General features: G+C 46.5%; 3 protein-coding genes and 1 long non-coding RNA gene across 5 annotated transcripts in view; 1 reads left to right on the forward strand and 3 right to left on the reverse strand.

Annotated features, from left to right (window-relative positions):
* The first annotated feature begins 1511 nt into the window (after window positions 1-1511).
* sytl5 (synaptotagmin-like 5) lies at window positions 1512-9021 on the forward strand. Its single transcript, XM_068572498.1, has 8 exons — window positions 1512-1572; window positions 3319-3497; window positions 4085-4187; window positions 4298-4459; window positions 4537-4645; window positions 5734-5872; window positions 6276-6484; window positions 6811-9021. Exons 2-8 carry the CDS (start codon window positions 3334-3336, stop codon window positions 6951-6953), a joined length of 1029 nt encoding a protein of 342 aa, XP_068428599.1. The 5' UTR covers window positions 1512-1572; window positions 3319-3333; the 3' UTR covers window positions 6954-9021.
* A 1483-nt stretch (window positions 9022-10504) lies between these two features.
* srpx (sushi-repeat containing protein X-linked) lies at window positions 10505-23020 on the reverse strand. The gene is made up of 10 exons (XM_068573270.1): window positions 22905-23020; window positions 18346-18402; window positions 16674-16862; window positions 15154-15330; window positions 14436-14562; window positions 14214-14335; window positions 13536-13715; window positions 12642-12775; window positions 11713-11834; window positions 10505-11217 (listed from the first exon to the last, which is right to left on the reverse strand). The coding sequence occupies exons 1-10, from the start codon at window positions 23017-23019 to the stop codon at window positions 11034-11036; spliced, it is 1407 nt and encodes a 468-aa protein (XP_068429371.1). The 5' UTR covers window position 23020; the 3' UTR covers window positions 10505-11033.
* Window positions 23021-23293: 273 nt separating this feature from the next.
* LOC137783188 (X-linked retinitis pigmentosa GTPase regulator-like) overlaps window positions 23294-27500 on the reverse strand; it is a 10834-nt gene continuing 6627 nt past the window's right edge. Inside the window, exons 12-13 of the mRNA XM_068572985.1 lie at window positions 27283-27410; window positions 23294-27121 (exon numbers count right to left, since the gene is read on the reverse strand). Coding sequence (XP_068429086.1) covers window positions 24139-27121; window positions 27283-27410 — 3111 coding nt within the window. The 3' untranslated portion in view covers window positions 23294-24138. The remainder of the gene's footprint in view (window positions 27122-27282; window positions 27411-27500) is intronic.
* LOC137783367 (uncharacterized) overlaps window positions 27445-27500 on the reverse strand; it is a 2459-nt gene continuing 2403 nt past the window's right edge. For both annotated transcript variants that reach the window (XR_011077327.1, XR_011077326.1), the window contains exon 3: window positions 27445-27500. This exon is cut by the window's right edge and continues 445 nt beyond it. This is a non-coding gene — a long non-coding RNA (uncharacterized lncRNA).

Raw genomic sequence — 27500 nt, forward strand, 5'->3', positions numbered from 1 at the left:
ATCACTAGAGCTTTAATAGATCATAAGAGCTTTAATAGATCACTAGAGCTTTAATAGATCACTAGAGCTTTAATAGATCACTAGAGCTTTAATAGATCATAAGAGCTTTAATAGATCACTAGAGCTTTAATAGATCATGAGAGCAGAGAAATCTTTATTGTTCTTTATTGTTTTATCAAGTGTGTTCGTCCTCTAGAGGACGTCACGTTGTAACGTCTGCTCCTCTTGGAGTTGTGTTGTATGAGTTGTGTTGTATGAGTTGTGTTATATGAGTTGTGTTGTATGAGTTGTGTTGTATGAGTTGTGTTGTATGAGTTGTGTTGTATGAGTTGTGTTGTATGAGTTGTGTTGTATGAGTTGTGTTGTATGAGTTGTGTTGTATGAGTTGTGTTGTATGAGTTGTGTTATATGAGTTGTGTTATATGAGTTGTGTTGTATGAGTTGTGTTATATGAGTTGTGTTATATGAGTTGTGTTGCATGAGTTGTGTTGTATGAGTTGTGTTGTATGAGTTGTGTTGTATGAGTTGTGTTGTATGAGTTGTGTTGTATGAGTTGTGTTGTATGAGTTGTGTTGTATGAGTTGTGTTGTATGAGTTGTGTTATATGAGTTGTGTTATATGAGTTGTGTTGCATGAGTTGTGTTATATGAGTTGTGTTGTATGAGTTGTGTTGTATGAGTTGTGTTGTATGAGTTGTGTTATATGAGTTGTGTTGTATGAGTTGTGTTGTATGAGTTGTGTTGTATGAGTTGTGTTGTATGAGTTGTGTTATATGAGTTGTGTTATATGAGTTGTGTTGTTTGAGTTGTGTTATATGAGTTGTGTTATATGAGTTGTGTTATATGAGTTGTGTTGTTTGAGTTGTGTTGTATGAGTTGTGTTATATGAGTTGTGTTGTATGAGTTGTGTTGTTTGAGTTGTGTTATATGAGTTGTGTTGTTTGAGTTGTGTTATATGAGTTGTGTTATACATGAATGTATTTATATCACAGACCTCTCCTTCATATCAATGGGGTGGACAAAATAATAGAAACATGCTGCATGTTATGTAGAAATGTCTCCTCACAGAACGAGGGTTCAATCCCTGTGTGTGTGTGTGTGTGTGTGTGTGTGTGTGTGTGTGTGTGTGTGTGTGTGTGTGTGTGTGTGTGTGTGTGTGTGTGTGTGTGTGTGTGTGTGTGTGTGTGTGTGTGTGTGTGTGTGTGTGTCCAGTAGTTCCAGATGAGTTGTCTTTGTGGTTTCATCTGACAATCACCATGGTAACCGTGTGTAATGTGGGTTCTGGCTGTGTACAGGGTTTCTGTCTCTCCTTCTCAGGGGCGGGGGGGGGGGGGGGGGGCTGCTCTCTCTAACAGCTAAAATATCACACCTATTTCCTCCACTTTTCCTTCCTGCCTTCCTTCCTCCTGTCCTTCTTTCCTCTTATCCTTCCTTCCTTCCTTCCTTCCTTCCTTCCTTTCTTCCTTCCTTCCTTCCTTCCTCTCTATGTCTTGCATTGATCTGCTAGTCTTCCACTCCGGGCTCAGAGAGGAGGTGGGGTTTCCTCAATCTCCCCGACTCGGATGCTGAGACTGTAAGTCTTCATTTCCCTCAGTTCATGTTCACCTGTCTGATGAAACACTGATTCATATCTCACCTTTTCATCTGTTCATTCATTCATGTTCACCTCTGTGATGAAACACTGATTCATGTCTCACCTTTTCATCTGTTCATTCATTCATGTTCACCTCTGTGATGAAACACTGATTCATATCTCACCTTTTCATCTGTTCATTCATTCATGTTCACCTCTGTGATGAAACACTGATTCATGTCTCACCTTTTCATCTGTTCATTCATTCATGTTCACCTGTCTGATGAAACACTGATTCATATCTCACCTTTTCATCTGTTCATTCATTCATGTTCACCTGTATGATGAAGCACTGATACACATCATACCTACATAAATATCTAGTTGTCATGGATTGTTTGATTGCTGGCTGAGTGTTTACCTGTCTGGCTCGTTGCTCATGGTTGTAACATCCATGCGCTCGCTCCATCACGCCTCTGGCCGGCTCCGTCACGCCTCTGGCCGGCTCCGTCACGCCTCTGGCTCCGTCACGCCTCTGGCCGGCTCCGTCACGCCTCTGGCCGGCTCCGTCACGCCTCTGGCTCCATCACGCCTCTGGCCGGCTCCGTCACGCCTCTGGCCGGCTCCGTCACGCCTCTGGCCGGCTCCGTCACGCCTCTGGCCGGCTCCGTCACGCCTCTGGCCGGCTCCGTCACGCCTCTGGCCGGCTCCATCACGCCTCTGGCCGGCCCCCACCCGGCTCCATCAGGACCAGTGGTCCTCCCAGTGGGAGGAACCCAGTGGGATCGTTTCTGTCGTCCTCCAGAGAGGATTATTATGATCAGAGGATAATGACGTTTAGCTCCAGTGTTGTGTGTCGGACCACATCACCTGCTGGTGTAATGATCGGACTCTTTTGTTCATGAAAGGTTCAGCAGCTACGACAGCAGGAGGAACATATGCTCTTCAATAACTCTGCAAATATGAAAGTCACTGTCGCAGTAATGTGGGAAGACAGGAAGGTGAAACAACGTCAGATGTAAACCTGCAACACCTTCAATAATACACATGAAGTGTATTTCTACCTCGTTTCATCAGTAATACTCTGTAATACTGCAGATCAGTGGTCCTCAGATGGAGGTGTGTGAACCTGCAGGATTAACATGCAAAAATCCTTTAAAAATATCTAACAAATAAATATTCAATACAATCTGAGAGTAAGTTCATAAACATAATTGTATTGTATATCCAGCGCTGTGTGTCACTGCTCAAAGGCACTTCAGTAAAACAGGTTGAGAATCTCTCATTAGATTATATTTATGAGTCTTCCCCCGTTTCTCATACTTCATCCCTCATGTCGTGTTGTTTCCTCTGCACCTCTCCTTGACCTTGTGACCTCTGACGCCTCCTCTCTCCTCCCTCCTCCCTCCTGTCTCCTATCTCCTCCCTCCTCTTCCCTCCCTCCTGTCTCCTCTTTCCTCCCTCCTCCTTCCTCCCTCCTCTCTCCTCCCTCCTCCCTCCTGTCTCCTTTCTCCTCCCTCTTCCCTCTTCCCTCCTCTCTCCTGTCTCCTCTCTCCTCCCTCCTCCTTCCTCCCTCCTCTCTCCTCCCTCCTCCCTCCTCTCTCCTCTCTCCCCTCTCCTCCTTCCTCCCTCCTCCCTCCTCTCTCCTCCCTCCTCCTTCCTCTCTCCTCCTTCCTCTCTCCTCTCTCCTCCCTCCTCTCTCCTCCCTCCTCTCTCCTCCCTCCTCCCTCCTCTCTGTGCCAGCAGAGCAGCATCAACAGCATGATGAGCATGTACAGCGAGACCGGAGACTACGGCAACGCCCGCGTGAGCGGCGAGATCCTGCTGAACATCAGCTACAGCTACAAGACCGGCGCCCTGAACGTCCTGGTGAAGGAGTGCCACAACCTGGCAACCGGGGACGAGAAGAGGCAGCGCTCAGACACGTGAGCAGCGGCGCCGCGGCGTGAAGGACGACCCGCTTTTGAGTTTTCACTTTAGTGTTCAGAGGAGTGTGACATGTAAAGATGTGTTGAGCGTAGTTTAGTTCAGGGCCGGTGGGGTTTCATGTCGTCGAGTTAACCTTCTGGAAACCGTGTGAGAATCCTCCTGCGGCCATTTTAAGTCCCAGCATGCCCATTCAGACCATCTCTTTTTGAACCGAACGACACTGAAACTCCTTCCTAACAGGACAAGACTTTGTTTTATTGTGATAGTTGTTGCAGGTTCTGATTCTTTAGGTCCTAATCTTTCCATAAAGGTGTCTTATTGACGCTCCAGGAGGCTTTTTTTGGGGAATCTGGCTCATATCATGCTGGATGTTCATAGTTACCATCAAAATATCTTTCAAAAGTGATTTTTTTCCAGATATACATTTTTTTTGCAAGACTTTGCTGAACAAAAACATTCAATAAACAAAAATATTGTAATTATTTGTGGGTTCCTACGACGACTCAAACAGGGAAAAGAGGTCTGGAGACCGTTTTCAACGGGTTAAACCAGAATAAACAGGCTCTGTGTCTTTTAATGGCAGTTATGTGAAGACGTACCTGCTGCCAGACATGTCCCGCCAGAGCAAGAGGAAGACGAGCATCAAGGCCAACACCATCAACCCGCAGTTCAACGAGAACCTGAGGGTCAGTGGCAGAACAACTCAGACAGCACGAGTTCCCGGCTGGTTCCTCTTTGCTCACGCTGTGTTTGCTGTGTTTGCTGTGTTTGCTGTGTTTGTGTGCTTGCTGTGCAGTACGTCATCAGCCACTCGCAGCTGGAGACTCGGACGCTGCAGGTCTCCGTGTGGCACCACGACCGCTTCGGACACAACAGCTTCCTGGGAGAGGTGGAGCTGACCTTTGACTCCTGGGAGTTTGATTCCCAGGTGGAGGAGTGGTACGCGCTGCAGCCCAAGGTAGGAGCCGCACTCAGACGTCACGCATGGCGTTGAGCGGGTGGGCGGGGTTGATGATGTGAACTGTGCTCGTGCAGGCGGAGGGCAACATGGACGCCTCCATGCAGTACAAAGGAGAACTCACCGTCGTGTTGAAGTACATTCCTGCAGAGAAAAACCTCTTGCTGCCGCTGGACCAAGTTCAAGGTACATCTATAAATACTATGAGCAACATGTACTATGTTATACATCATGGTTCAACTCAAGAGTTATGGTTGACTGCAAGAAGGATTGCCTCTGCAGAAGGATGGATTTTACATTTATTTACACAAAACTGACATATTTGGTGTATTTAGAAGTGTTTGCCTGCACAGCAGGACTCTGCAGTAATGAGTGACCCGCCAGTGCTGCTCGGCAACAGCCTTAAAGATAAATATAGATATACAGATGTGAAATAACATCCTGTTCAGGGACTTCTGCCTGATATGGAATCCAAAATGTTTGTCGTGGTGTGTGAGACCTTCACCAGGTCATAGACCAGCTCACGTCCTCCAGCTGTGATTCCCAGCATGCACGGCGTCACAAACATTTGAGATAATAAACACTGAAATTATTTTACCACTTGGACCAAAATCCATTTATTAACAAGTCATCAACACTCACAGCTGCAGACTCCATAATTAAACTCTGCTAGAAATGAATTGCTTATTAGAAACTGACACGGCCGTTAGCGGATCACTGGATGTGTAACTGCATTATTACCAGAAGGAAAACTATTTTAGTATTTATTTGTTTACTGGCTTGTAATTTATTTATTGAGCATTACTAAATGATTTATTGATATTTATTGTTTTGAGTTTTTCTCACACTAAACATAAAGTTAAGGGTGGTTTGTTTTCTGACTTTTGTCTTTGTGTGTGTCCTGTGTGTGTGTGTGTGTGTGCGTGTGTGTGTGTGTGTGTGTGTGTGTGTGTGCGTGTGTGTGTGTGTGTGTGTGTCCTGAGTGTGTGTGTGTGTGTGTGTGTGTGTGTGTGTGTGTGTGTGTGTGTGTGTGTGTGTGTGTGCGTGTGTGTGTGTCCTGAGTGTGTGTGTGTCCTGTGTGTGTGTGTGTGTGTGTGTGTGTGTGTGTGTGTCTGTCCCGAGGTTTGCCTGTGAGCTCCATACGAGCAGCCTCCATGTCTGGGGCTCGTCCTCATTATTTAAAATACTTTCCCACAAACTAGTTTTGTTTCTCAAGAGTTTCGTAAATGAACTGAAACCTTTGAAATGAAGGTTGTGTGTTCTTTGTGCCGCAGTGAAGAAAGGATTCCTGAAGAGCAAGAAGAGGAGCAGCTTCACGCTGCCCAAAGGGGGCATGGTGGAGCTGCTGGTCAAAGGAGCCAAAAACCTGACCGCCGTCAAGTCTGGAGGGACTTCAGATCCTTTTGTGAAGGGGTGAGGCCTCTCAGGAGAGGAACCTGTGCGTTGTTAAAATGACACAAAACGAACTTTCAAGCCAGGATTCTTGGCTCGTTTCAATTCATTCAGAATAAATAGGCCTCGTGCTCATAATAAATCATCTATAATCTGCTGTGGGGAGTAAACTGACGCAGGAGCCCAAGACTGAACGGCTTTGTGGCTGTTTTGTGTTTCTTTGTGTGTTTTAGTCTTTGTAGTCATTTACTTGACGCATAACGATGAACATGGCCAGTGGGCCTCTTCAGCGACACGAACACGCCAACAACACGTCACTTCCTGTCTCTGGCAGTGGGGCAGTCAGCAGAGCCCCTCCATTGTTACATGAGATGTGCTTTTATAACCTGAGTGTAGTAAAATAACGTTGTCTTCTTGCTCCCAGATATCTCCTCCCAGACAACAACAAGTCCACCAAGCACAAGACGGTGGTGGAGCGGCGCACCGTGAACCCGCAGTGGAACCACACCTTCACGTACTGCGGCCTGCAGCCCGGAGACCTCAACAACGTCTGCCTGGAGCTCACCGTGTGGGACAAAGAAGCTCTGGCCAGCAACGTCTTCCTGGGAGGAGTCCGGCTCGGAGCCGGCACAGGTGAGCGACGGACACAGCAGACGCTAAGATCCACCATCTCCTCTGGCGCCATCACTTTACTGAGCCTTTGAGGAGGCTGACGCTCATCGGCATGAACAATCTGTGCTGTAATGCTAGCTCCATGATACTTAGCTCCATGATAATGGCTAAAAATGGCTTACATTATTACATTACATTTCATTCAGCTGAGGCTTTTATCCAAAGTAACTTACAATAAGTGCATTCAACCGTAACAACAGATATGACTTCATCTGACATCCAGGGTTTTGGATGCTTCATTTCCTCACTGCAGTGAACAAAGCAAGCGCTCCTCTCTTCCCCTCCAGGTACCAGCTATGGTAACGAGGTGGACTGGATGGACTCCGACGGGGAGGAACAGCGGCTCTGGCAACGCATGATCGAAAACCCAGAAGTCCCTCACGAGTGCACGCTGATGCTACGATCCAGCATGCGCAAGTGCAGCACATGAGCCGGATCGCCTCGGACAATAGAGAGGATGAGAGAAGAATGAAAGAGAGAGAAAGATGTGAAGGCAGAAGGAGAGAGAGCTGGAGAAGAGGAACGTTGAGAGAAGAAAGAAACCGCTCATGAGAGAATAGAGAGCATCCTTCTCCCTCCGTCCGTCCTGAGACTCCCTGTTCAGCCAGTCATGCCTTACGAACTCATCCACATGTGCCCCGCCCCTCCAGAGCATGTAGTCTTCGACCAATCACTGCTGTTGACCACTGTATATGAAACACGTGTTGTATGTACTTACCCAATAAGCACACGCTGTGATGATGTGTTCTGTCTGGCCTGATGAAGCAGATCATATCCATGTAGAACAGCTGAGACACTGATCCGTCACGTAGACTTAGACATTCCCTTTATGAGCAGCCAGCTGCATCCTGAAGCACACGAGTCGCTCCCTGATGAACAGAGGTGGAAAGTGACGAGTTCTTGTACCGCTTCAAGTAGAATACGTTATTATTACTGAGGAAAACGGCTTGGTTCAAATCACTTTAGTGGGACTTTTTTATAACTTCTCAGTCTCCGTTAATCTTCACTGCTCTCCCTAAAGTAGCGGCCATCTTTTATTTATAAGCGTTCTGTTAGATCTCTTTGAGGGAAAATGATTAGCTGATGACGTCTCCTCCGGCGCCGCGCTCATGTTGTGTGAGAGGTGGAGTATAAATACTGATTTTAGAACATCCTTAAAATCAAGGACTGCAGCTAGTTTTGTAGATAACTTCGTGTATGATTTTTGGATTTCGATCAGTAAATTGTTCATTTTTAAAAAATGCCAGTTAATGTGTGAGAAATGGCCGTCAAATGTTTTAGGTCTTCGAATGTCAAAAGTTTGTCTCATCCGACCAACCGTTTCCAACTCAAAGAGACTCAATTTACTATTTAATGAAACGGCAAAAGATAACAAATCCTCCTCTTAGCTGAGCTGAAACCATCAAACGCGTCTTTAGCCGCGCGAGCGACTTCTTTGCTGTAACGTCCGTCTTTGGTTTTGAACGATTCGAGGGTTTGTCATTTCATTTTGTACAGATATTTATGGTTCCCGATCCAAGTCAATGAATGCTAATGACTTTAGCGCCACCATGAGGTTGATAGTTGTAGTTTTGAGTACAATATCTTTCATAGATTGTCATGACATTTTGTACACGGTGAACTGTAGGCTAATAGCTGATGTCTCGTTAGCATTTTTATCAGGTCAAAACTAATGACGACGTCTTTGTTAAGTGCTAACTGGCAAATGCTAGCAGGCTAACAAGCTAAACAAAGTAGTAAACATTATACCTGCTAAACATCACTAGCATTGTTTTTGTGAGCATGTTAGCATGCTGATGTTAGCAGTTAGCTCAAAGCTCCACTGGGCTTATGCACAGCCTCACGGAGCTGCTAGCATGGCGGTAGCGGTAGCGGTAGACTCTGAGGCGTGTGGCTCGATAAATGGCAACCAGGTAATTAAAAGCAAACATTTTCTGTTGATTAATAATTAACTTGCTTGAAAAGGTGTTGAATATGTACTTGCAGGAACAAGAGTGCTTACTTTCCACCTCTGGTTGTCAGGAAAAAAAATCTTAATTAACTTCAATGTAAATGATCATAACACTGTATCAGTGTGATAATAGAAACTGCATGGTGTTAGAGACAACAGGTAGGAGAACAAAAGTTAGAAGAAGCACTGAAAAACAGATCATTTTACACTCAGAAGACAGAGAGGAACCATGAAGCCGAGGCAGCGCCACAGCTATGAGGCCTTCGTCTCAGCCTGATGAAGAGGCAGAGGCCTCCTCACATGATGAAGAGGCAGAGACCTCCTCACATGATGAAGAGGCAGAGACCTCCTCACATGATGAAGAGGCAGAGACCTCCTCACATGATGAAGAGGCAGAGACCTCCTCACATGATGAAGAGGCAGAGACCTCCTCACATGATGAAGAGGCAGAGACCTCCTCACATGATGAAGAGGCAGAGACCTCCTCACATGATGAAGAGGCAGAGACCTCCTCACATGATGAAGAGGCAGAGACCTCCTCACATGATGAAGAGGCAGAGACCTCATCACATGATGAAGAGGCAGAGACCTCATCACATGATGAAGAGGCAGAGACCTCCTCACATGATGAAGATGCAGTGACCTCCTCACATGATGAAGATGCAGTGACCTCCTCACATGATGAAGATGCAGTGACCTCCTCACATGATGAAGATGCAGTGACCTCCTCACATGATGAAGATGCAGTGACCTCCTCACATGATGAAGATGCCCTCCAGCCTCCTGCGATGCGTCACACATTTCCCAATAACCTTTCAAAAGTTAAAGCTGGACAACCTTTCCTCTGTGGAGTGAGTGTTGCTGCTCTGATCCCGGAGCACAAAGTCTGCACAGTTCTAGAGATAAAACTGTTTCCTGCACAACGTTCCATGAGGCTCGTGCAATATTCCTGAAGAAACTCTGCATCTACAGCATGTTTCTGTGTTGTGTCTGTTTCCAAGCGTCAAACTCTATTCAAACCTATTTTATCTGTTATTTTGAAATAAACCCATCTTTCCACAGTGTTTTGTCTTTTCTGTTGAAGGTACATCCTATATGAAAGTATTCAGGTGAGTTATTAAGTGTTGTCTTTGTGTACAGCCAGAAAGAAAGCATCTCTGTGCTCAGGGACCAGGGAATTAAGTTCAGACCCGTTTGTTTGCTTCTCTACATGCAAACCCTGACATTTTCTCCTCATCACATTTCAAGTTTTCAGTTTTCTTTCCTGAAGAGCAGCCGTGCTTATTGCTTATTGAGAACATCCCAAAGTCTCAAGCACAGCATTATGGTTTTGAGCTGCAAGAGGACATATCTTCCAGTTAGAAGACGTTTGTTTCTCATGAGATAAAACTACGGCTGACAGCCAATTAGCTCACTTCCCGTTGCGTAAGGTAACAAAACCACCGGTTTCTAAATGATCAGCATATTTATATCTACGCTGCTTCTTCTATAAACACTGAAACTCCCAAAGCGACGCTTTGGGGTTTTATTGGAGTTTTGCCAAACTATTTCTTTGACAAAAGCAGTAACTTTCTGCTAGTGGGTTGATGTAAAAACATGCCGTTAGACTTTTAGTTTGTGTATTCAGACAGAACTCAATGTACAGATTACTAAATGTTGCTCATTCATCACTGAACCTGAAGACGAGAGGAAAGTATAACTCTGGTAAGGAATGACAGAAACTGGGTTTTTAGTGAGTCTGTACAGTTTCTGTGTCGACTATTTGATCTGATCACACAAACAAGAACGAGCCTTCAGTCTGAACCACCTTCAGAGCTGCTACATGCTAGCCCTTATGCTAAGCTAGCAGCTGGCTATAGCGTTATATTTACCCTGAGGATGGTCTTGATCTTCTGAATCTAACTGTGAAATGTTGCTGCTTGAAGGACCAACACTGACTCGTGTGTTGAAGCAGCTGTGTTGGGTTGAGAGCTCTCGCAGGGATTTTATTCAGACAAACGACATTTCCTTTCCTGCTTCTTCAACGCTCACTGGACACACTGCAGACCACGCCTCCATGATGAACATATTTAATCAGAGCATCGCTGCCCGTGCACATGAAACCCAGACGTCATTCCAAAGCGTGTACAACATTGTTAAAAGATGTGAGATATAAATATTAGCCAGGCGAAGAGTGGACACGCCAGTTCATGAAGAAAAAATACTTTTTGTACAATATAGTAAAACATATTCTGCTTTGAAAATATTATTAATAATAAAACATAACGATACAGAGGACACAGGAATCAATATGATTGTAATATACTGTGTGACCCGTTCCCTTTAGTGACCTCGCTCAGGCGTAAACAGATCAACACACACACACACACACACACACACACACACACACACACACACACACACACACACACATACACACACACACACACACACACACACACACACACACACACACACCTTCTAAACAGGGCGGATGAGTGAGGACATGAGACACAAAGAGGAGATCTGTCTGCTGTGACGGAGGAGGAGAAGGATCCAAGATGGCTGCCAGCGCGTGTCCTATGATTGGCAGGTCAGGCCAGCTTCCTGCTGCAGCAGCATCTCGTCCTTGCGGAGGGGGAAGGTGTCGATGGTGGTGAACAGCTCGGCGGCTGTGATGGGGAACGGGTAGCGCTGCTTGTCCATGAGCTGCTTGTCCACCAGCAGCATCTGGAAAGACCTCTGAGGGATCTGAAGCTGTAGCCTAGGAAACGCACATCAGCGCGGTGAGCGGCGGTGGAAAGTGACAAAGTACATTCACTCTAGTGCATATTCTATGTACTGGTGTTTAACGATGTACTTCTTACTCCTCTCCATCTGTCTGTTGCTCAGCAGATTATAAATGTGCTTCACTTCCTGTGAAAACCTCCAGATGTGTTGATGTTGAATGTTTGTGGTGAACTGATTCAGGATGAAGAACTCCTTCATGTGCTGAGGAAACCGTTGACTTCTTGAGCTGACTGAACTATTTAGAAAAGCCTCTTGGATCAGCTGCGAAACCCAAAAACATTGACAACACTGACAGGGAGCGTTTTACTGCACGCTGAGTGCTTTCTATGCTGCTCCAGGACCTTTTGCTGATAATAACGAAATGTGTGCGTGTGTGTGCGTGAGTGCGTGTGTGCGTGTGTGTGCGTGTGCGTGAGTGCATGCGTGTGCGTGTGTGAGTGCGTGTGTGCGTGTGCGTGTGTGTGTGTACCTGAGCTGCAGGGACAGCATTGGAGGGAGCAGTCGGTGTCGAATTCGTCCGATCTGTGCCGGGTACGTCCCGACCAGCTCGATGACGGTGACGTGCCTCAGGTCCAGTCCACACTGCGCGTGCTGACAGGACGACACGGACACACACAGATGAGTTATGCATTTGTTGTGGATTTCCATGCAGGAAAAAGAAGGATGTGAACACAAAATGTATATACCTCTGTCGCACTGACGTCAGAGATAACACAAGAGCTGCAACACATTTTACTCTCATTGTACGTAACGCTGTGTTCACATTCATCTGCTGAACGGAGGGAGTTCACGCGTTTGGAAATGAACAATATTTTGCACATTGACAGATTCTGGATCGTATAATGAGATAAAAGGAGTACATACGATCTCAAAAACTTCTGAAAAGGTAATTGAACAAATACAAGTAATGAGGAAAAGTTCTTGTTTTGTCCAAACCCCCAGAATACACTGCTACGCTGATAGAAAACAGGCAATGCTCACGTTTTGATTGACTTATCGACGAATCAGCTAATTAATGATGCTGTGAATAGGTCACACAACTCCAGCCCAGCCAGAGAGGACTGGTCCCTCAGCTTGTTCACACACCTCACTGTGAAAGGTCAGGCGTGTGAAGACAGAGCTAACGGCTTCTGACGAGCCGTGGAAGCGTCCAGCCCAGAATAAACCCTTATCAAAGCCGGTGTCAGTAGCGTTTAATCGTCGCCTCGACATTTCCTGCCCCCCCCTCGTCCTCCCTTCCCATCTACTCGTCTCTCTGCTTTGTCCCACTTACGCAGCAAAGCGAGAGAGCAAATCAAACACACCACCTCACTGCGGTCCTCTTCGTGAGCAGCCAAACACACAACTCACTGCAGCCTCGCTCCTGCAGCCGAGTCCTCGCTGTGCGTTGTGTCTCACCTGGAGGTTGGTCATCTGGAAGCGGTAGTTGTGATTGGCAGCAGTCGGCGCCGAGATGATGAGCAGCCGTCGTTTCTCATAGAACTGGTCCAGCAGCGCCGCCGCTGTACGCACGCCCACGTTGATGTTCATGGCTGCGAGGACATTGAACGCAGCATGAAGTGATGTGATGTGATGCACGGCTCAAGAAAACAAGATTCAACACAGTGAGATCTGATTCTCTGGGTCTGTTGAGACGTCGACATGGAAGTCAACAACAGTCAACAACAGTCAACAACAGTCAACAACAGTCTCCTATAAGCTTCTCTTTCTCACGGAAACAGAAACTCAACGATTAAGCGTCCAGAGTTAATTATTGTAATGAACGGTGGGCCCTTTTCTGACAGTGAGAGTAATATAAATAGTAAAAGGGACATGGACAATTTCTGATGCAAAGAGGAAATACAAATCGAAAATTATTAACAGATATGTTTTAATCTCAAACAGAACCGTAGAAATACATTCTGATGAATATTGTTTTATGTCTTTCCAAATGAATCCCGATGCTGCAGCACTGAGTAATCCCTGAAGACTGAACGCATTAATAGGTGTTATCACATTTTAATTTCTTCAAAGCAACGATGCAGCTCCCAGGAGGAGACGGGTAAGCTGGAAATAAAATGTATGAATGCAAGAAATTAGAATAAAACTAGAACAACGTAAACAGAAATAAATCATGTTAATGTTGAATCACACTGCAACTCTGCCGTTACTAATCCATCATGTCCTCACTCATTATTTCATTCTTACAAACGGCCAAAAGTAATTAAAAGGAATAAATTATAAGTAAATAAAAGACACCAGATTGTGTGTGTGTGTGTGTGTGTGTGTGTGTGTGTCTGCAGCAGCGTGTACCTGCACAGGTGGTGTCCGTGCCCGACCAGGTGAGTCCGTACTGACACACCCGGGCGGCGCTGCCCCGCAGCTCGTAGCCGCCGGTGCACATGAACTCACACGTGGCGCCGTAGTTGTCTCCGTCGCTGTCGCACTTCATGTAACCGTTGTCTGGAGCGAACAGAGCGCTGCAGCGACGCACTGCACACACACACAGCCAAGTCCATCACAAAAGACGTGTGTGTGTGTGTGTGTGTGTGTGTGTGTGTGTGTGTGTGTGTGTGTGTGTGTGTGTACAGGTCTACATATGACAAGAAACTGAGGGATTCTGGTTCGATGAATTTAACTAGTTTTTAGCAGAGCTCAAACAGACAGCAGTTAGACAGTAATTGGTTTTAATTATCTGGAAATTAAAGTAAATTAAAGGAACTTCCATGAGAGGAAAACTCCTTTTATCCTCCAGGTATGCTGCATTGAACTATTGCCTGAAAACAATTATTATATATTTTCAAAGAGTCTCCACTGAGAAGAAGACGTGTCGCTAACACTAGAAATACATTTGATGTAATCACAGACTCTATTCTTCTCCTTTGTAGTACAAGTTACAAAGGACTTTCTGCAGGCTTTCTGAAAATAACCCCATAAAATATGTTGCCGAAAATCCTCCACAAAATGATGAAAAAGCTTTCATGCGCTCACCTCGCACCCTGACAGTGAAGCGGCAGGATCCTTTGTTCCCGGCACGGTCAAACACAGTGTAGGACATCTTGTGGAGCCCCTCTGGGAACTCTGATTTAGAAGGTTTCCCTTTCAGGATGACGCTGCAGAACACAGACTCTGATTTAATCTTTCTCTGTGATTTCACAACACACTGGGGGCATTGAAGCAAAAAGCTCAAAGGGTGTTGGAGGTGAGACTGACTCTGTGAGAATGCCGTCTGCAGTGTCCACGCCCTCGGATGTGTCCCAGGTCACCCTCGCTGTGAGTTTTCCTGGTTCTGCCCACTTATCCTTCACATTAGGACACTTGATTTTTGGGGAATCCATATCTACACAGAAAGAGAGAATGAATTATTGAACAAATAGACAACATTTACATGTGGATTTGACGACACAGGTTATGAAATGTAAACTTACTTGAAGAGACTTCAACAAATGTTTAATATTAAAATGACCACCTGGCCATGATAGCAGCCTCCTTTGTGCTGCATCCCTGCAGCTCCATGCTACAGCTACACACTTGTACTGTTCATTCAGCGCAAGCATCAAATGTTAAATGATGAGAGACACTGAGGCCGCTTTCCACCAACAGTTTTGAAGTATTAGAAGGTTTTAAGAGTCAGAACAAAGTGAATTAAGACTTCAGAGAGTTGATTGAAAACGTTTAGCGTTTTCTGTGGATGAGAGACAAACCGTGTGTTTGTTTGTGTGTCTGAGTACATGTACACGTCTCAGGGCTTGTTTTTCCCTCCAAATATGAACATATAACCTTCAATTATGAGGAACACACTGTAGACTGCAGCTCACAGTATGCCTTGAGCAAATAATGACCTGTTACATGTGTTTTTGCAGCTCAGTAGTCTGCAGGCTCCAGTCCTCTGTGGAAAATGAAATAATGCAGAAAACCACCACAGGCTTACCGACACAAGTGGGGACGGCGGCGCTCCACGCCTTGCTGTACTGGCACGTCGCCGTCTTCTGTCCCTTCAGACTGAAACCAGGCGAGCAGATGAACTCACAGCGAGAGTTGAAGTAGGAGCCGTCTGAACACTTGTAGCCGCCGTTAGCGGGCATGTTCAGCTTAGGACAGCGGATCTCTGTCAGAGAAAGAGCTCAGCGTTCACGGCCTCCAGTCCAGGATTCAAGTTGGTTAAATACAAAACATTCAGGCTGATGCAGCGTACAGACACGCTGAAGGAGTCAGGAGGTTTTAGACTGTGACTGAGAGGTTGAGTGCAGCATCCAATTACATGTATTGAATGTAATTATCGTATCTATATCTATATCTCAGGGCAGCTATCAGGGGTTAGCTATCAATAGTTAGCTGTCAATAGTTAGCTATCAGGGCAGCTATCAGGGGTTAGCTATCAATAGTTAGCTATCAGGGCAGCTATCAGGGGTTAGCTATCAATAGTTAGCTATCAAGGGTTAGCGATCAGAGGTTAGCTATCAGGGGTTAGCTATCAGAGGTTAGCTATCAGGGGTTAGCTATCAATAGCTGGCTATCAAGGCAGCTATCAAGGGTTAGCTATCAATAGTTAGCTAATAATAGTTAGCTATCAGGGCAGCTATCAATAGTGAGCTATTAATAGTGAGCTATCAAGGGTTAGCTATCAGGGCAGTTATCAGGGGTTAGCTACCAGGGGTTAGCTACCAGGGGTTAGCTATCAGGGGTTAGCTATCGATAGTTAGCTATCAGGGGTTAGCTATCAGAGGTTAGCTATCAGGGGTTAGCTATCAATAGCTGGCTATCAAGGCAGCTATCAAGGGTTAGCTATCAATAGTTAGCTAATAATAGTTAGCTATCAGGGCAGCTATCAATAGTGAGCTATTAATAGTGAGCTATCAAGGGTTAGCTATCAGGGCAGTTATCAGGGGTTAGCTACCAGGGGTTAGCTACCAGGGGTTAGCTACCAGGGGTTAGCTATCAATAGCTGGCTATCAAGGCAGCTATCAAGGGTTAGCTATCAATAGTTAGCTAATAATAGTTAGCTATCAGGGCAGCTATCAATAGTGAGCTATCAATAGTGAGCTATCAAGGGTTAGCTATCAGGGCAGTTATCAGGGATTAGCTACCAGGGATTAGCTATCAGGGGTTAGCTACCAGGGGTTAGCTATAAACCCTTTTGCTTTCCGACATTGTAGTGACAACTTGTCATGTATCATGCCACCTTACAGGAGCAGTATTGAAGTAGTTTTCCATAAAATGATTTATTGTGCCATGGAAGTAGAGGAGATTTATCCATGTAGTCATTTACAAAAGTGTTGGTTTGAACATTAACTATTTTTTAAAAATCCTTAACATCAAGTACAGGCAGTTTTAATTTAAAACAGAAACAACACACTCCCTGCCTGGATGAAGACAATCAGATGTGGACAGACAATAATTAGTGTGTGTGTGTGTGTGTGTGTGTGTAAGCACGTGTAGATGTGCGTTTACCTCGGCAGGCGTAGTTAGAGGACCAGTGCTTGGAGGCCATGCACACCACCTCTGAGCTCTGGGACTCGTATCCCTGCTTGCAGCGGATCTTGCAGCGAGTCCCCATCACGTTCCTGTAGTGCTCTCCTCGGGGTGTGCGGCAGCTCACGTCCCCATGTTTCAGCTTAATGGGCGCGCACCACGGGGTCCCTGCAGACGAGGGAAGACGGCTGCAATGACCTTCACTGACTCAAGGCAATTACATGCTACGCTTAAGGCGAGGCCTCGCAGTGAGAGATTATCAGTGTTAAAGAATAAGCACTTACCTGAAGCCTATAAAAGCCAAAGAAGACTTCCTGTGTGAAAATGTGAAAACCCTCCCATCGTTTGAGCTCAGTCGGATACGGAGGATTTATTTTTACCTTATCTGCAACTTCCCATAATCCAACAGTGAGGCAGAGGAGTTAGTCTCACTTGAGGGGAAGACATCCGATGATGTGAAGAAAGCACTTAGGTTTAAAAGTTAGTGTGCGATAAGAGTGAGAAAACTTCCACAGATAGTTGTGTTGACAGTGGAGCTCGTATCACACTCCTGATGTCAGCTGTTTGTTGAGCTCGCCCTGAATCCAGTCTGCCAAAAGCAGATCAGCTTTATTATAACTGAATATTTGAATAACGTCCAGATTGGAATAGTTGAATCAGGCGGTCGATAGCAATGTGGTGTTTGTGTGGTAAATATGAAGACCAGTCCTTTAATACGTCTGAGAACATTTCTGGTGGAGGACACTTCTGCCCATCTCCACAGCGCTTATGTAAAAACTGCTTGTTATGCAACCAAGAGGGGCAACAAAGTTCTGAATTCAAGACATGGAAATCAAAATCTGCAATTTATTTCCTTCTGGCGAAGGACGAGCCCTCACATCAACACACACGTATGCACACACTTGGAGAGAAAACACTCCAGTTTAGGCATATTTCCAGTTGGAATAGAAATGAGTATTCATTACACAGCGAGCCTCCCTGGCTGCCTCTCTGTGTGTGTGTGTGTGTGTGTGTGTGTGTGTGTGTGTGTGTTGGCAAAGTTTCCACAACCCTCGAGTAAGAGAAAATAATACTACATTTGAGCTTTTACACAGTTTGCTTTGGCCTCTGCGATAATGTTCCGTGTCTCTCTGACCCCGAATCTCGAGCTGGAAGCTCCTTTGAGTCCGTCCACTGAAGAAGGACCAACAGAATGATGTCTCTTCAAAGACACAGAAGTGAAAATGCTTCCTTCTAATTATAATCATGTGTTAATTATTCAGTTGTATTTTTGCATACTCCAATTATTTGTTTAAAATAAGTAGGTCATTGTATAAAAATTAAGCGCAAAAATATTATTGATGGCACATCTTGAAGTCTGTAATTCAATAAAATGTGATAGCGCGTGATAGCGTGTGTTAGCGCCGTGTGTTAGCGCCGTGTGTTAGCAGCGTAGCAGCTAGCGTAGCCGGCTCATAGTCAGAGGTGTTTGAACCTCAGGATGCTAACACTTTGTTCAGGGTTCAGCTCTGACCTTTGCCCTCATGTCTCTGAACGTGGTGAGGATGCAGGCTCATCCTCATCCTCTGCTGTATTTGCGATGCTATGATGCTAACTGACATTTCACTGTGATTTTATTCGTATGAATGTGTCCAACTGAGCATGCGGTCACCTTTATATCTACGAGAATACCGGTCCTCATCGTCTCCGTATGCGTACTGTCCTGACCCTGGGGATGGAAGAAAAGAAGGAAAAGCAACTAATACAACGACAAGAGCTGCATCCAAGATGTTAAGCAACGTTTGAAGCGCTGTCCCGGGCTGACCTCTCAGTTTGTTTTATTGTAAACAGCACAAGAACAGGCTCAACATGTTGCTTAACTTTCATCTCCAGGGGGGATCTTTTGGAGAGACTGCATGCACGAGGAAGAATTCACAAAAGATCCTCTCTGCCTCCAGCTGCTTGGAAAATGAATCTGTTTAACACACATTCATTCTTCTCACTCCAGTATTGTGTTTCTCTTCTTCTACTTCTTTTACTGTGGCTTTTGCTTTTGTTAAAAAGGGACAGAGGGAAACAGCTCCCATAGATCACACTTACCGTGTTAAGTCAACTGCAACAGTGAGCAGATCACTCACACAGAGAAAAGACATTGCAACCCAAAATAACATTCAAGGACTGAAGTGCGTCTCCGTGGTGCAGGACGCTCGAGTGATCGGCCAAAAAGACACGTGAGGGGAACTGTGATGAGCAAGCAGGAGTATTTGAGGAAAGAGGGAGAAGGAATGGTTTCAGGAAGCAGTGAAACCAGAGAGGAGATGGGTGAGGAAGGGGTTAAAGGAGGGGGAAGGGTGCTCGATCTGGAATGAACCCCAGTGTGAATGTGTCCTCTGTTCAGGATCCTCAGGAGGAGTGTTCAAGTGTTCAAGCCTCCTCCAGCAGCCGCATGTCGGCCATTCAACCCGACACTGACAGCACGCACACACACACACACGCACACACACACGCACACGCACACGCACACACACGCACACACACACACACACACGCACACACACATGCACACACACACACACGCACACACACACGCACACACACACACGCACACACACACACACGCACACACACACACACACACGCACACACGCGCACACACATAGCTGTCTCATGGGAAAACTTCCATTTCTGCTCTTAATGGAGGGAGGAAGAGAGGCAGAAAGGTATGAACTAATTACAGGTGTGAGTGTGAGTGTGTGTGTGTGTGTGTGTGTGTGTGTGTGTGTGTGTGTGTGTGTGTGTGTGTGTGTGTGTGTGTGCATGAAATAGGAGTTGCTTTACTTCAGTGCATGTCAGTCTCTCTGTGGCTGGATAACGACCTCTCTACACGGCGGTTACAGCTGATAGCGCCACGGCTGTCATCAAAGAAGCAAGACTTACATCTGATGGAATGAAACATTAATCCTCACGGTGATGTCATCACAGCGATGTCATCACTATGAAGGTTAACCTGCACCTCCACTCCACCACCAGAGCCCGGAAAGCAGCAAAAGTTCATTCTTAGGACTGTAAAAGTTAGGTTGACTTCACCGGTCTGTACAACCTCGTTCCTTCACTTCAACAAACACTAAACAAGTCAAATAACCAAAATCTGTAATGAGGAGACAGAGAAACAGCAACCTGCATGAAGTAGACACAGTTACAGAGAACACTTATCCAGAATATCATTCATATTCGTTTCCATACAGAGTCTTGTTTTGTCACTTCAGACAAATCAATACTGCGTTTGATTTAAAGTCCATGATGACTAAATCCCAAGAGTATTTATTCAATATCTCTCTTACTGGGAAAGAAAAAGGCTGAAAGTCATTCTAAATATCTTAAAATAAATGATTGTGCCACACGAGACAGACAGAAACATAATTCAGTGTAAAGTAACGTTACACTTTCATTATTAGGAGAAAATGTTTGTAACTTTATCTTTGACTTTGTTTTATCTACTGAACAATAAATATGTAGACAATCACACAATAACAGACCTGAGTCCCTGTGTGTGTGTATTGTGTGTATATTGTGTGTAATTGTGTATCCTTGGCCTTCCTTCTCCACAGAGACGAGGATGGACACGATGGCGCTCGGCGTGTGAACCCTGCAGCTCTGCGTTTACAGCTTGAAGCAGAAAATGTGCTGGTTCAGCAAAACTCAGGCGTTGTGTTTGGTGTGAGGTCATCGCTGTGAGGAGGTCCAGAGACTCTCCCGCATGTTGATGGAGGTGCACCGTCCACGTTTCCTTCAATCTTAACGTCTGTGCCTGCAGATCTCAGCAGTTCTTGTGAACAGTTGCTGCGTCGCTCCGGTGCAGCCGGAGGAGTCCTTCACCAAGGCTCTCCAGACTCAATCAAGTCTACAACGTGACCAGCAGCCAGCGCGCGTTCCTGTTCTTCTACTTCAAACGAGGTTTTAGTGAGAAAGTCAAAATGTTAATTATGCAGGAAGCTCCTCTTCCTCACACACCTGAGGGCTTTAATTACAGCTGTTTCCTGCAGCTCGTCGTGATGTGGAAGCTCATCCGCTGTCAGAGCTGAAGGAGCTACAGGCTAACAGAGGAGGTGAGTGATTCTCCATCGCTCCACTCGACACAGCGACATGGCTCCTTTTGGAGCTAACGGCTTCTGTCCATTAAACTGGACCCGTCGGCCCTCAGCTGACGGGTTCTGCTCACATCAGCAGTTTCTGACCCTGAGGAACAAACTGCTGCTGCTTTATCTCCACTGACGGTTCACTGAGGCACAACAGACGCTAAGCAGTCACAGAGCTCCACTGTGTGCGTTTAAATCATTTCTGATGGTTCATTTCCACAATATTAAAGTGTAAATGTGGTTTGCACACGTATGCATGAGCATGAGTCACCAGCGGAGGAAGAAGCACTACGTTTCCTCAGAGACACAGAAGTGAGTAACAGGGGTTAGCAGCAGAGTTAATTGGGAATTATTTATTTAGAAAGTGATCTTATTAAGTTTCACAGTTAAAAACTCATCACAGCACACCGCTAAATGAATACAGCATGCGTCTGTCTGCTCTCATCAGTATATCTGCATCAACAAGGGAGGAAGGGACTGGAACAGGGTTCACTTGTGGTGACAAACCCACCGTGAATTATCTGCTGACTCTGCAGGTTCAGAGCTGAACGAGCGCCGGGACGACACTTAGTCCTGACACGCACAAACACGACGGCAAAGGAAAACTAATGCCGCTCGAGATGGAAGTGTAGACCAGTAAAAGTCTTTCTTTCTGGTAAAGACGCAACTGAACACTTATTAGAGGGACTGCTCTCCAGTGATGGAGCGCTCGGGCTTTTCCCCACATGACTCCCAGATGGAGGAAGAGCCTCCAGACTCTCATCAGCACGAGACTCGTCATGGAAGATGTGATCAGGCTTTCATGACTCCTTTCACGAGAGGTTGTAAACTGTAGGAAGCGATGTACAGCGCTGCAGGCGTAAAGATTTCCACAGTTTAATACCTGAGCAGAGGAAAGGTGCAGAGTCCCTGTGTGCAACACACACTCACTACTCTGCTGGTTTATTGACCACCAGAACAAACGCAAACACAGCCTGTAAAATAAACTCCTCATAAACACACACTCACACTCACACACTGACTCACACACTCACACACACTCACACACACACACACACACACACACACACACACACACACACACACTCACACACACTCACACGAGCACAGACCAGAGTTTCTTCTGTCAGCTCGACAGGCAGTTTTTAGTCTGTCAGTGTAAATCTGCTCTAAAGTGTGTTCATGTTGCAGCCTGCATGATCGTACAACACACACACACACACACACACACACACACACACACACACACACACACACACACACACACACACACCATAATAGTCCATTCAGGCTTGAGCTTTGAAGTCACGTCAGCCTCTGCAGGCAGTACAGCCGGCTCTTGTCACAGCTGCATGTGTGTGTGTGTGTGTGTGTGTGTGTGTGTGTGTGTGTGTGTGTGTGTGTGTGTGTGTGTGTGTGTGTGTGTGTGTGTGTTTCCTGTGTTGATGCTTTTCCTCAGCGTGAGGCTGCAACAGCCCCAAACATATTTTAAGGCACATTAATAATGATCTTGTCACTACAAGGTGAGCGTCAGTCTTTCAGTCACCACGTCTCCTTCCATCCTAACAACTTGAAGTTACAGCGGAAACACGCTCACATGAGAGAAGCAGAGGAGATAAAATGACTCAAGTGATTAACTGATGACCTAATAACTCCATTAGTTGCTGGACTAAAACATTAATAACAGTTCAACACGTGACGGTCCTCTGCAGCGCGGTGACTTGGTGAAAGGCTCTTTCTTCAGGAGGGCAGACATGTAAGTTACCCTGCACCTCCACGACAGTCACAGGGCTTTCATTCGGCCCACAGACGGAGCTCTGTGCACAGAAACGTGCCCAGATGCCCCCCCCCCCCCCCTCCATCCCCCCCATGACCCCCCCCCCCTCCCCCCTCCTCAGCACCGAACCAGCAGAAGAAGCTTCAAACGGGTTCAAACGGGTTCAAACGGGGGCAAAAGGAAAAGGGGATACGAACATATTCCCCCACTGCAAAGAGCTAAAGTCCAGCCTAAACCAGAGAGCCTCCTCGTGTCTCCGTGGGGTCATGCGCTCCTCCGGCTGGTCCCGCGGGTCCGCGGGACCGCGCAGCAGCTTACCTTCGTGCGCGCAGCAGAAGCAGAGCTGGAGGAGCAGGAGCAGCAGCGGCCACATGTCCACGTCGAGAGGCTCTTCCACACGAAGAGGGAGCGAGCAGGAAGACTTCCAGCGCATTCCTGCCCCCAAAGGCCCGCCTCCCGCTCCGGATCCAGGAACCCGAGAGGAACCCGAGAGGAACCCGAGAGGCTCCGAGCAGCCGCACGTCCCCCAGACGGCCTGGAGGTAAACTGTGATGTGGACACAAGACTCTGCTGCTGCTCTGAGACGGTTCATGCTTCAGATGAGTGCAGTGAAGCCACAGAGACTCAACGTAAGAAAATACACAAGTCCAGTTGTCACAACTGTAACACAATGTGATTTATTACATGCCACGTACACTTGAGTATAAAATACTCAACATACAAAGTTCACTGTTTGAAATACTAATGAATAATAAAAACTAGGCCGAGACCTCATGAAGGAGATTTAAACCTCAGTCAACAGAGAACAGCTGACTCAGCTGAAGCATGAGACACAACAGGAAGTGTGTTAAAGAGGAGGGAACAACAGGGAGCAGACAAACAGACCAACAAACAAACAAACAGACCAACAAACAAACAAACAGACCAACAAACAAACAATCAGACCAACAGACAAACAAACAGACCAACAATCAGACAAACAAACAATCAGACAAACAAACAGACCAACAAACAAACAAACAAACAGACCAACAAACAAACAAACAAACAAACAGACCAACACACAAACAAACAAACAGACCAACAAACAAACAGACAATCAGACAAACAAACAAACAAACAAACAGACAGACCAACAAACAATCAGCAGGAAGTGTCAGGAACAGAGAACACAAGAGACACAGATTTCAAAATAAAACAGGAACCCAGAAAAACACAAACGTGACAAATAATAACAGCAGAGAAACTTATTGTGATGTTAAAAGACCTCGTGAAAGAGGATCTGACCAGGTGATCTTCACTGCAGGATCTGACCAGGTGATCTTCACTGCAGGTGGAGGTGCTGACCAGGTGATCTTCACTGCAGGAGCTGACCAGGTGATCTTCACTGCAGGAGCTGACCAGGTGATCTTCACTGCAGGAGCTGACCAGGTGATCTTCACTGCAGGTGGAGGTGCTGACCAGGTGATCTTCACTGCAGGAGCTGACCAGGTGATCTTCACTGCAGGAGCTGACCAGGTGATCTTCACTGCAGGAGCTGACCAGGTGATCTTCACTGCAGGTGGAGGTATTGAGGAAGAACGTCGTTCCAGAACTGCTTCTTCTCTCCGGCGCTCGTCTTCGTCTTCGTCGCTGCTCTGGGCGTTTCTTTACGCTCGCTCTCTTTTCTCCCAGAAGGAAACTCCTGCAGGAGTTTGGTTTTTGTGGATTTGACCTTCTCCTCTTCCTCCTCCTCTTCTTCCTCCTCCTCTTCCTCCTCCTCTTCTTCCTCCTCTTCTTCTTCCTTCAATTTTGTGTTTCCCTCTTTTTCTTTCTCATGTTCCTCTTCAGCATGTTTCTTACTATGTTTGACGTTTACAGTCTTTCCTTCTTCCTCTTCATCCTCCTCCTCTTCTTCGTTAGCTTCTTCCTCACTCTCATCTTCATTTTCCTCAGAATCTTTATCTTTCTTTCCTTCAAAACGTTTCTTTTCTGTTTCTTCTCTCAGATTTCTGAGTCTTGTCTCAGTTTTTGGTTTAATCTTAGTTTCATTCTGCTCTTCCTCCTCTTCCTCCTCATCATCATCACTCTCTCCCGTCACCTTTTTAGCATCAATACTTTTATTTCTTCTCTTTATTTTTTCCTCTTCCTCACCTTCACTCTCTTCCTCTTCTTCTTCCTCCTCTGCTACCTCTTCCTCACCCCTTTCTTCCTCCTCCTCCTCCTCGTCTTCTTCCTCCTCTATAACATCCTCCTTATTCTCTTCTTCCTCAGTCTCTTCTTCTTCTTGCTCTTCACCCTCTTCCTCCTCTGTCACCTCCTCCTCACTCTCTTCCTCTTCTTCTTCCTCATCTGCTACTTCTTCCTCACCCCTTTCTTCCTCCTCCTCCTCCTCGTCTTCTTCCTCCTCTATAACATCCTCCTTATTCTCTTCTTCCTCAGTCTCTTCTTCTTCTTGCTCTTCACCCTCTTCCTCCTCTGTCACCTCCTCCTTACTCTCTTCCTCTTCTTCTTCCTCATCTGCTACCTCTTCCTCACCCCTTTCTTCCTCCTCCTCGTCTTCTTCCTCCTCTATAACATCCTCCTTAGTCTCTTCTTCCTCAGTCTCTTCTTCTTCTTGCTCTTCACCCTCTTCCTCCTCTATCACCTCCTCCTTACTCTCTTCCTCTTCTTCTTCCTCATCTGGTACCTCTTCCTCACCCCTTTCTTCCTCCTCCTCCTCATCCTCCTCGTCTTCTTCTTCCTCCTCTATAACCTCCGTACTCTCTTCTTCCTCTTCACCCTCTTCTTCTTCTGCTTCACTCTCTTCTTCCTCCTTACTCTCTTCTTCCTCTTCACCCTCCTCTTCCTCCTCTGCAACATCCTCCTTATTATCTTCTTCCTCCTCCACAACTTCTCCTTCCTCCTCTGTCACCTTCACATTTCCCTGTTCTTCATCACCTTCTTGTTCTTCTTCCTCACCCTCTTCTTCCTCATCCTTTCCATCTTCTTCTTCCTCCTCCTCATCTTCTCCCTCATCTGCAGAGGCTTTTTCCTCATTATCTTCCTCTTCATCGCTCTTTTCATCTTGCTCTTCTTCATCTTCATCAGACTCTTCCTCCTCGTCATGTTCATCACGCTCTTCGTCCTGAGTCTCATCTTCCTCCCCGTCACTCTTATCTGTTTCTTCATCTTTACTTAAGGTGGAATCTCTTTGTTCATCAGTTTCATCATCTTCCTCTTCCTCAATGTTTTCTTCTTCCTCAGAATCAGACTCTGCACCGTCACTTCCATCCTCCTCTTCCTCGTCTTTACTCTTGCTGCTCCCTGAGTCTTCCTCACTAACATCGTCCTCTTCCTCACTCACCTCACTCTCTTCCTCTTCTTCACTTCCATCCTCTGCTGCCTCACTTACCTCAGACTCTCTTCCTCCTCCCCTTGATTCCTCACTGCTTTCTTCTTTTTCCTCTTCCTCCTCTTCCTCACTGCTGGAGCCTGTTTCCTCTTCACAGTCTTCCTCAGCAGTTTCATGATCTTGCTCTTCCTCAGTCCGTCCTGTAACTTTCTTCTCTTTCTCCTCTGAATCGCTGATACTTTCACTTCCCTCTTCCTCTTCCTCTTCTTCTTCCACGTCGTTTCCACTTTCTTCATCTTCCTCCTCCTCCTCGTCTTCAGCATCTGTTTCTTCTCCTTCAACGTCTTCCTGGGTTTTCTCATCATCTTCTTCATGTTGTTGACAGGAAGTTGTCCCTTGGACACTGTCCGTCCTTCCTGTTTGTGAAGAGTCTTCACCTTCGTTACTCTTCATCACTTCCTGTGGTGAGCGAGTGCCGTCTTGACTTTCCTCTTCTTGAGCTACATTCCTCTCGAGCAGACCGTCACTTCTCGTGTTGCCTTCTGGGTAATTTGCCCCTTCAGTTGAAGAACGAGCCGGCGTGGGGGAGAAAGGCGGCGGCATGACGGCGCTCTGCTTCATGAAGTGTTTCCCTCGGCCGGGTGTCGGCGTGGAGGCGACCGTGTTGCTGTCGGACGGTGAAGCCTCGGCCCGACCGAGCGCCTCCACGGCTGCAGCCGCTGCCACGGCAGCAGGGAGGAGGCGGGCCGCGAGCCCGAGCGTCTGGCTCCACCCGGGCTCAGTCTCTCTGTGGGGTCCAGAAAGGAGCAGGTCTCCATCGGGTTCTGGGTGGTGCAGGGATTCCTCTCCTTTGGTGCAAAGCTCTGCTCCCTGAGAGCTGGAAGCTGCAGCCTCCTTGCTGCCGGGCTCGGCCCTCACAGGAACGTCAGAGTCTCCTTCACCTCCTCCTCCTCCTCCTCCTCCTCCTCCTCCTCCTCGTCCTCCTCCTCCTCCTCTTCCTCCTCCTCCTCCTCCTCCTCCTCGTCCTCCTCCTCCTGCTTTCGGTTTTGCCTTCATTTTGTCTCCTTCAGGGATCTTCTGCTTCTCTGCAGTTCTCCTTCTTGTTTTTTTATCTGTGTTGAACTCATTTTCTTCAACCCGTCCTTTGCGTCTCCTAACTGGAGCATTTCCTGTGTATTTGCTGGGAGGTGTGACTGCTGTGGATTTGTCTTCTTGCAGTTTCCTTTCCGCAGGTGCTGATGTCACGCGTTGTGTTCTCTTGGCGTCGACCTGAGCTGCTGTGGTTTCTTTTCTCGCTGGAGGGGATTTTAAATCAAGAGCTCTACTTTGACCTTTTCCCAGAGCGGCGTGCACATCTTTAGTGGAGTCAGGTTGGAGTCCAACCTGTTGGAGTCCAACAGGTTGGACTCCAACAGGTTGGAGCCCAACAGGTTGGAGTCCAACCTGTTGGAGCCCAACAGGTTGGAGCCCAACAGGTTGGAGCCCAACAGGTTGGACTCCAACAGGTTGGACTCCAACAGGTTGGACTCCAACAGGTTTGGCGTCGGTGCTCCGGCTCTTGGTTTCTGCCTCTTGTTCTCCAGATGAACAGCTGACCCTCT

Source organism: Clinocottus analis, unplaced genomic scaffold (genome assembly GCF_023055335.1).
Source record: "Clinocottus analis isolate CAN_PGR_092001 unplaced genomic scaffold, fCliAna1.0.p SCAF_12, whole genome shotgun sequence".
Lineage (NCBI taxonomy): Eukaryota > Metazoa > Chordata > Actinopteri > Perciformes > Cottidae > Clinocottus > Clinocottus analis.

Bases quoted from the DNA above. Each gene is read 5' to 3' on its own strand.
- sytl5 (XM_068572498.1), top strand. From the start codon at position 3,334: ATGATGAGCATGTACAGCGAGACCGGAGACTACGGCAACGCCCGCGTG. The intron at 3,498-4,084 runs GTGAGCAGCGGC...TTTTAATGGCAG, and splicing joins AAGAGGCAGCGCTCAGACAC to TTATGTGAAGACGTACCTGC. The intron at 4,646-5,733 runs GTACATCTATAA...TTTGTGCCGCAG, and splicing joins GCCGCTGGACCAAGTTCAAG to TGAAGAAAGGATTCCTGAAG.
- srpx (XM_068573270.1), bottom strand. From the start codon at position 23,019: ATGCGCTGGAAGTCTTCCTGCTCGCTCCCTCTTCGTGTGGAAGAGCCT. The intron at 14,563-15,153 runs GTAAGCCTGTGG...CTTTCTGTGTAG, and splicing joins CGCCGTCCCCACTTGTGTCG to ATATGGATTCCCCAAAAATC. The intron at 11,218-11,712 runs GTACACACACAC...TGCGTTTCCTAG, and splicing joins ATGCTGTCCCTGCAGCTCAG to GCTACAGCTTCAGATCCCTC.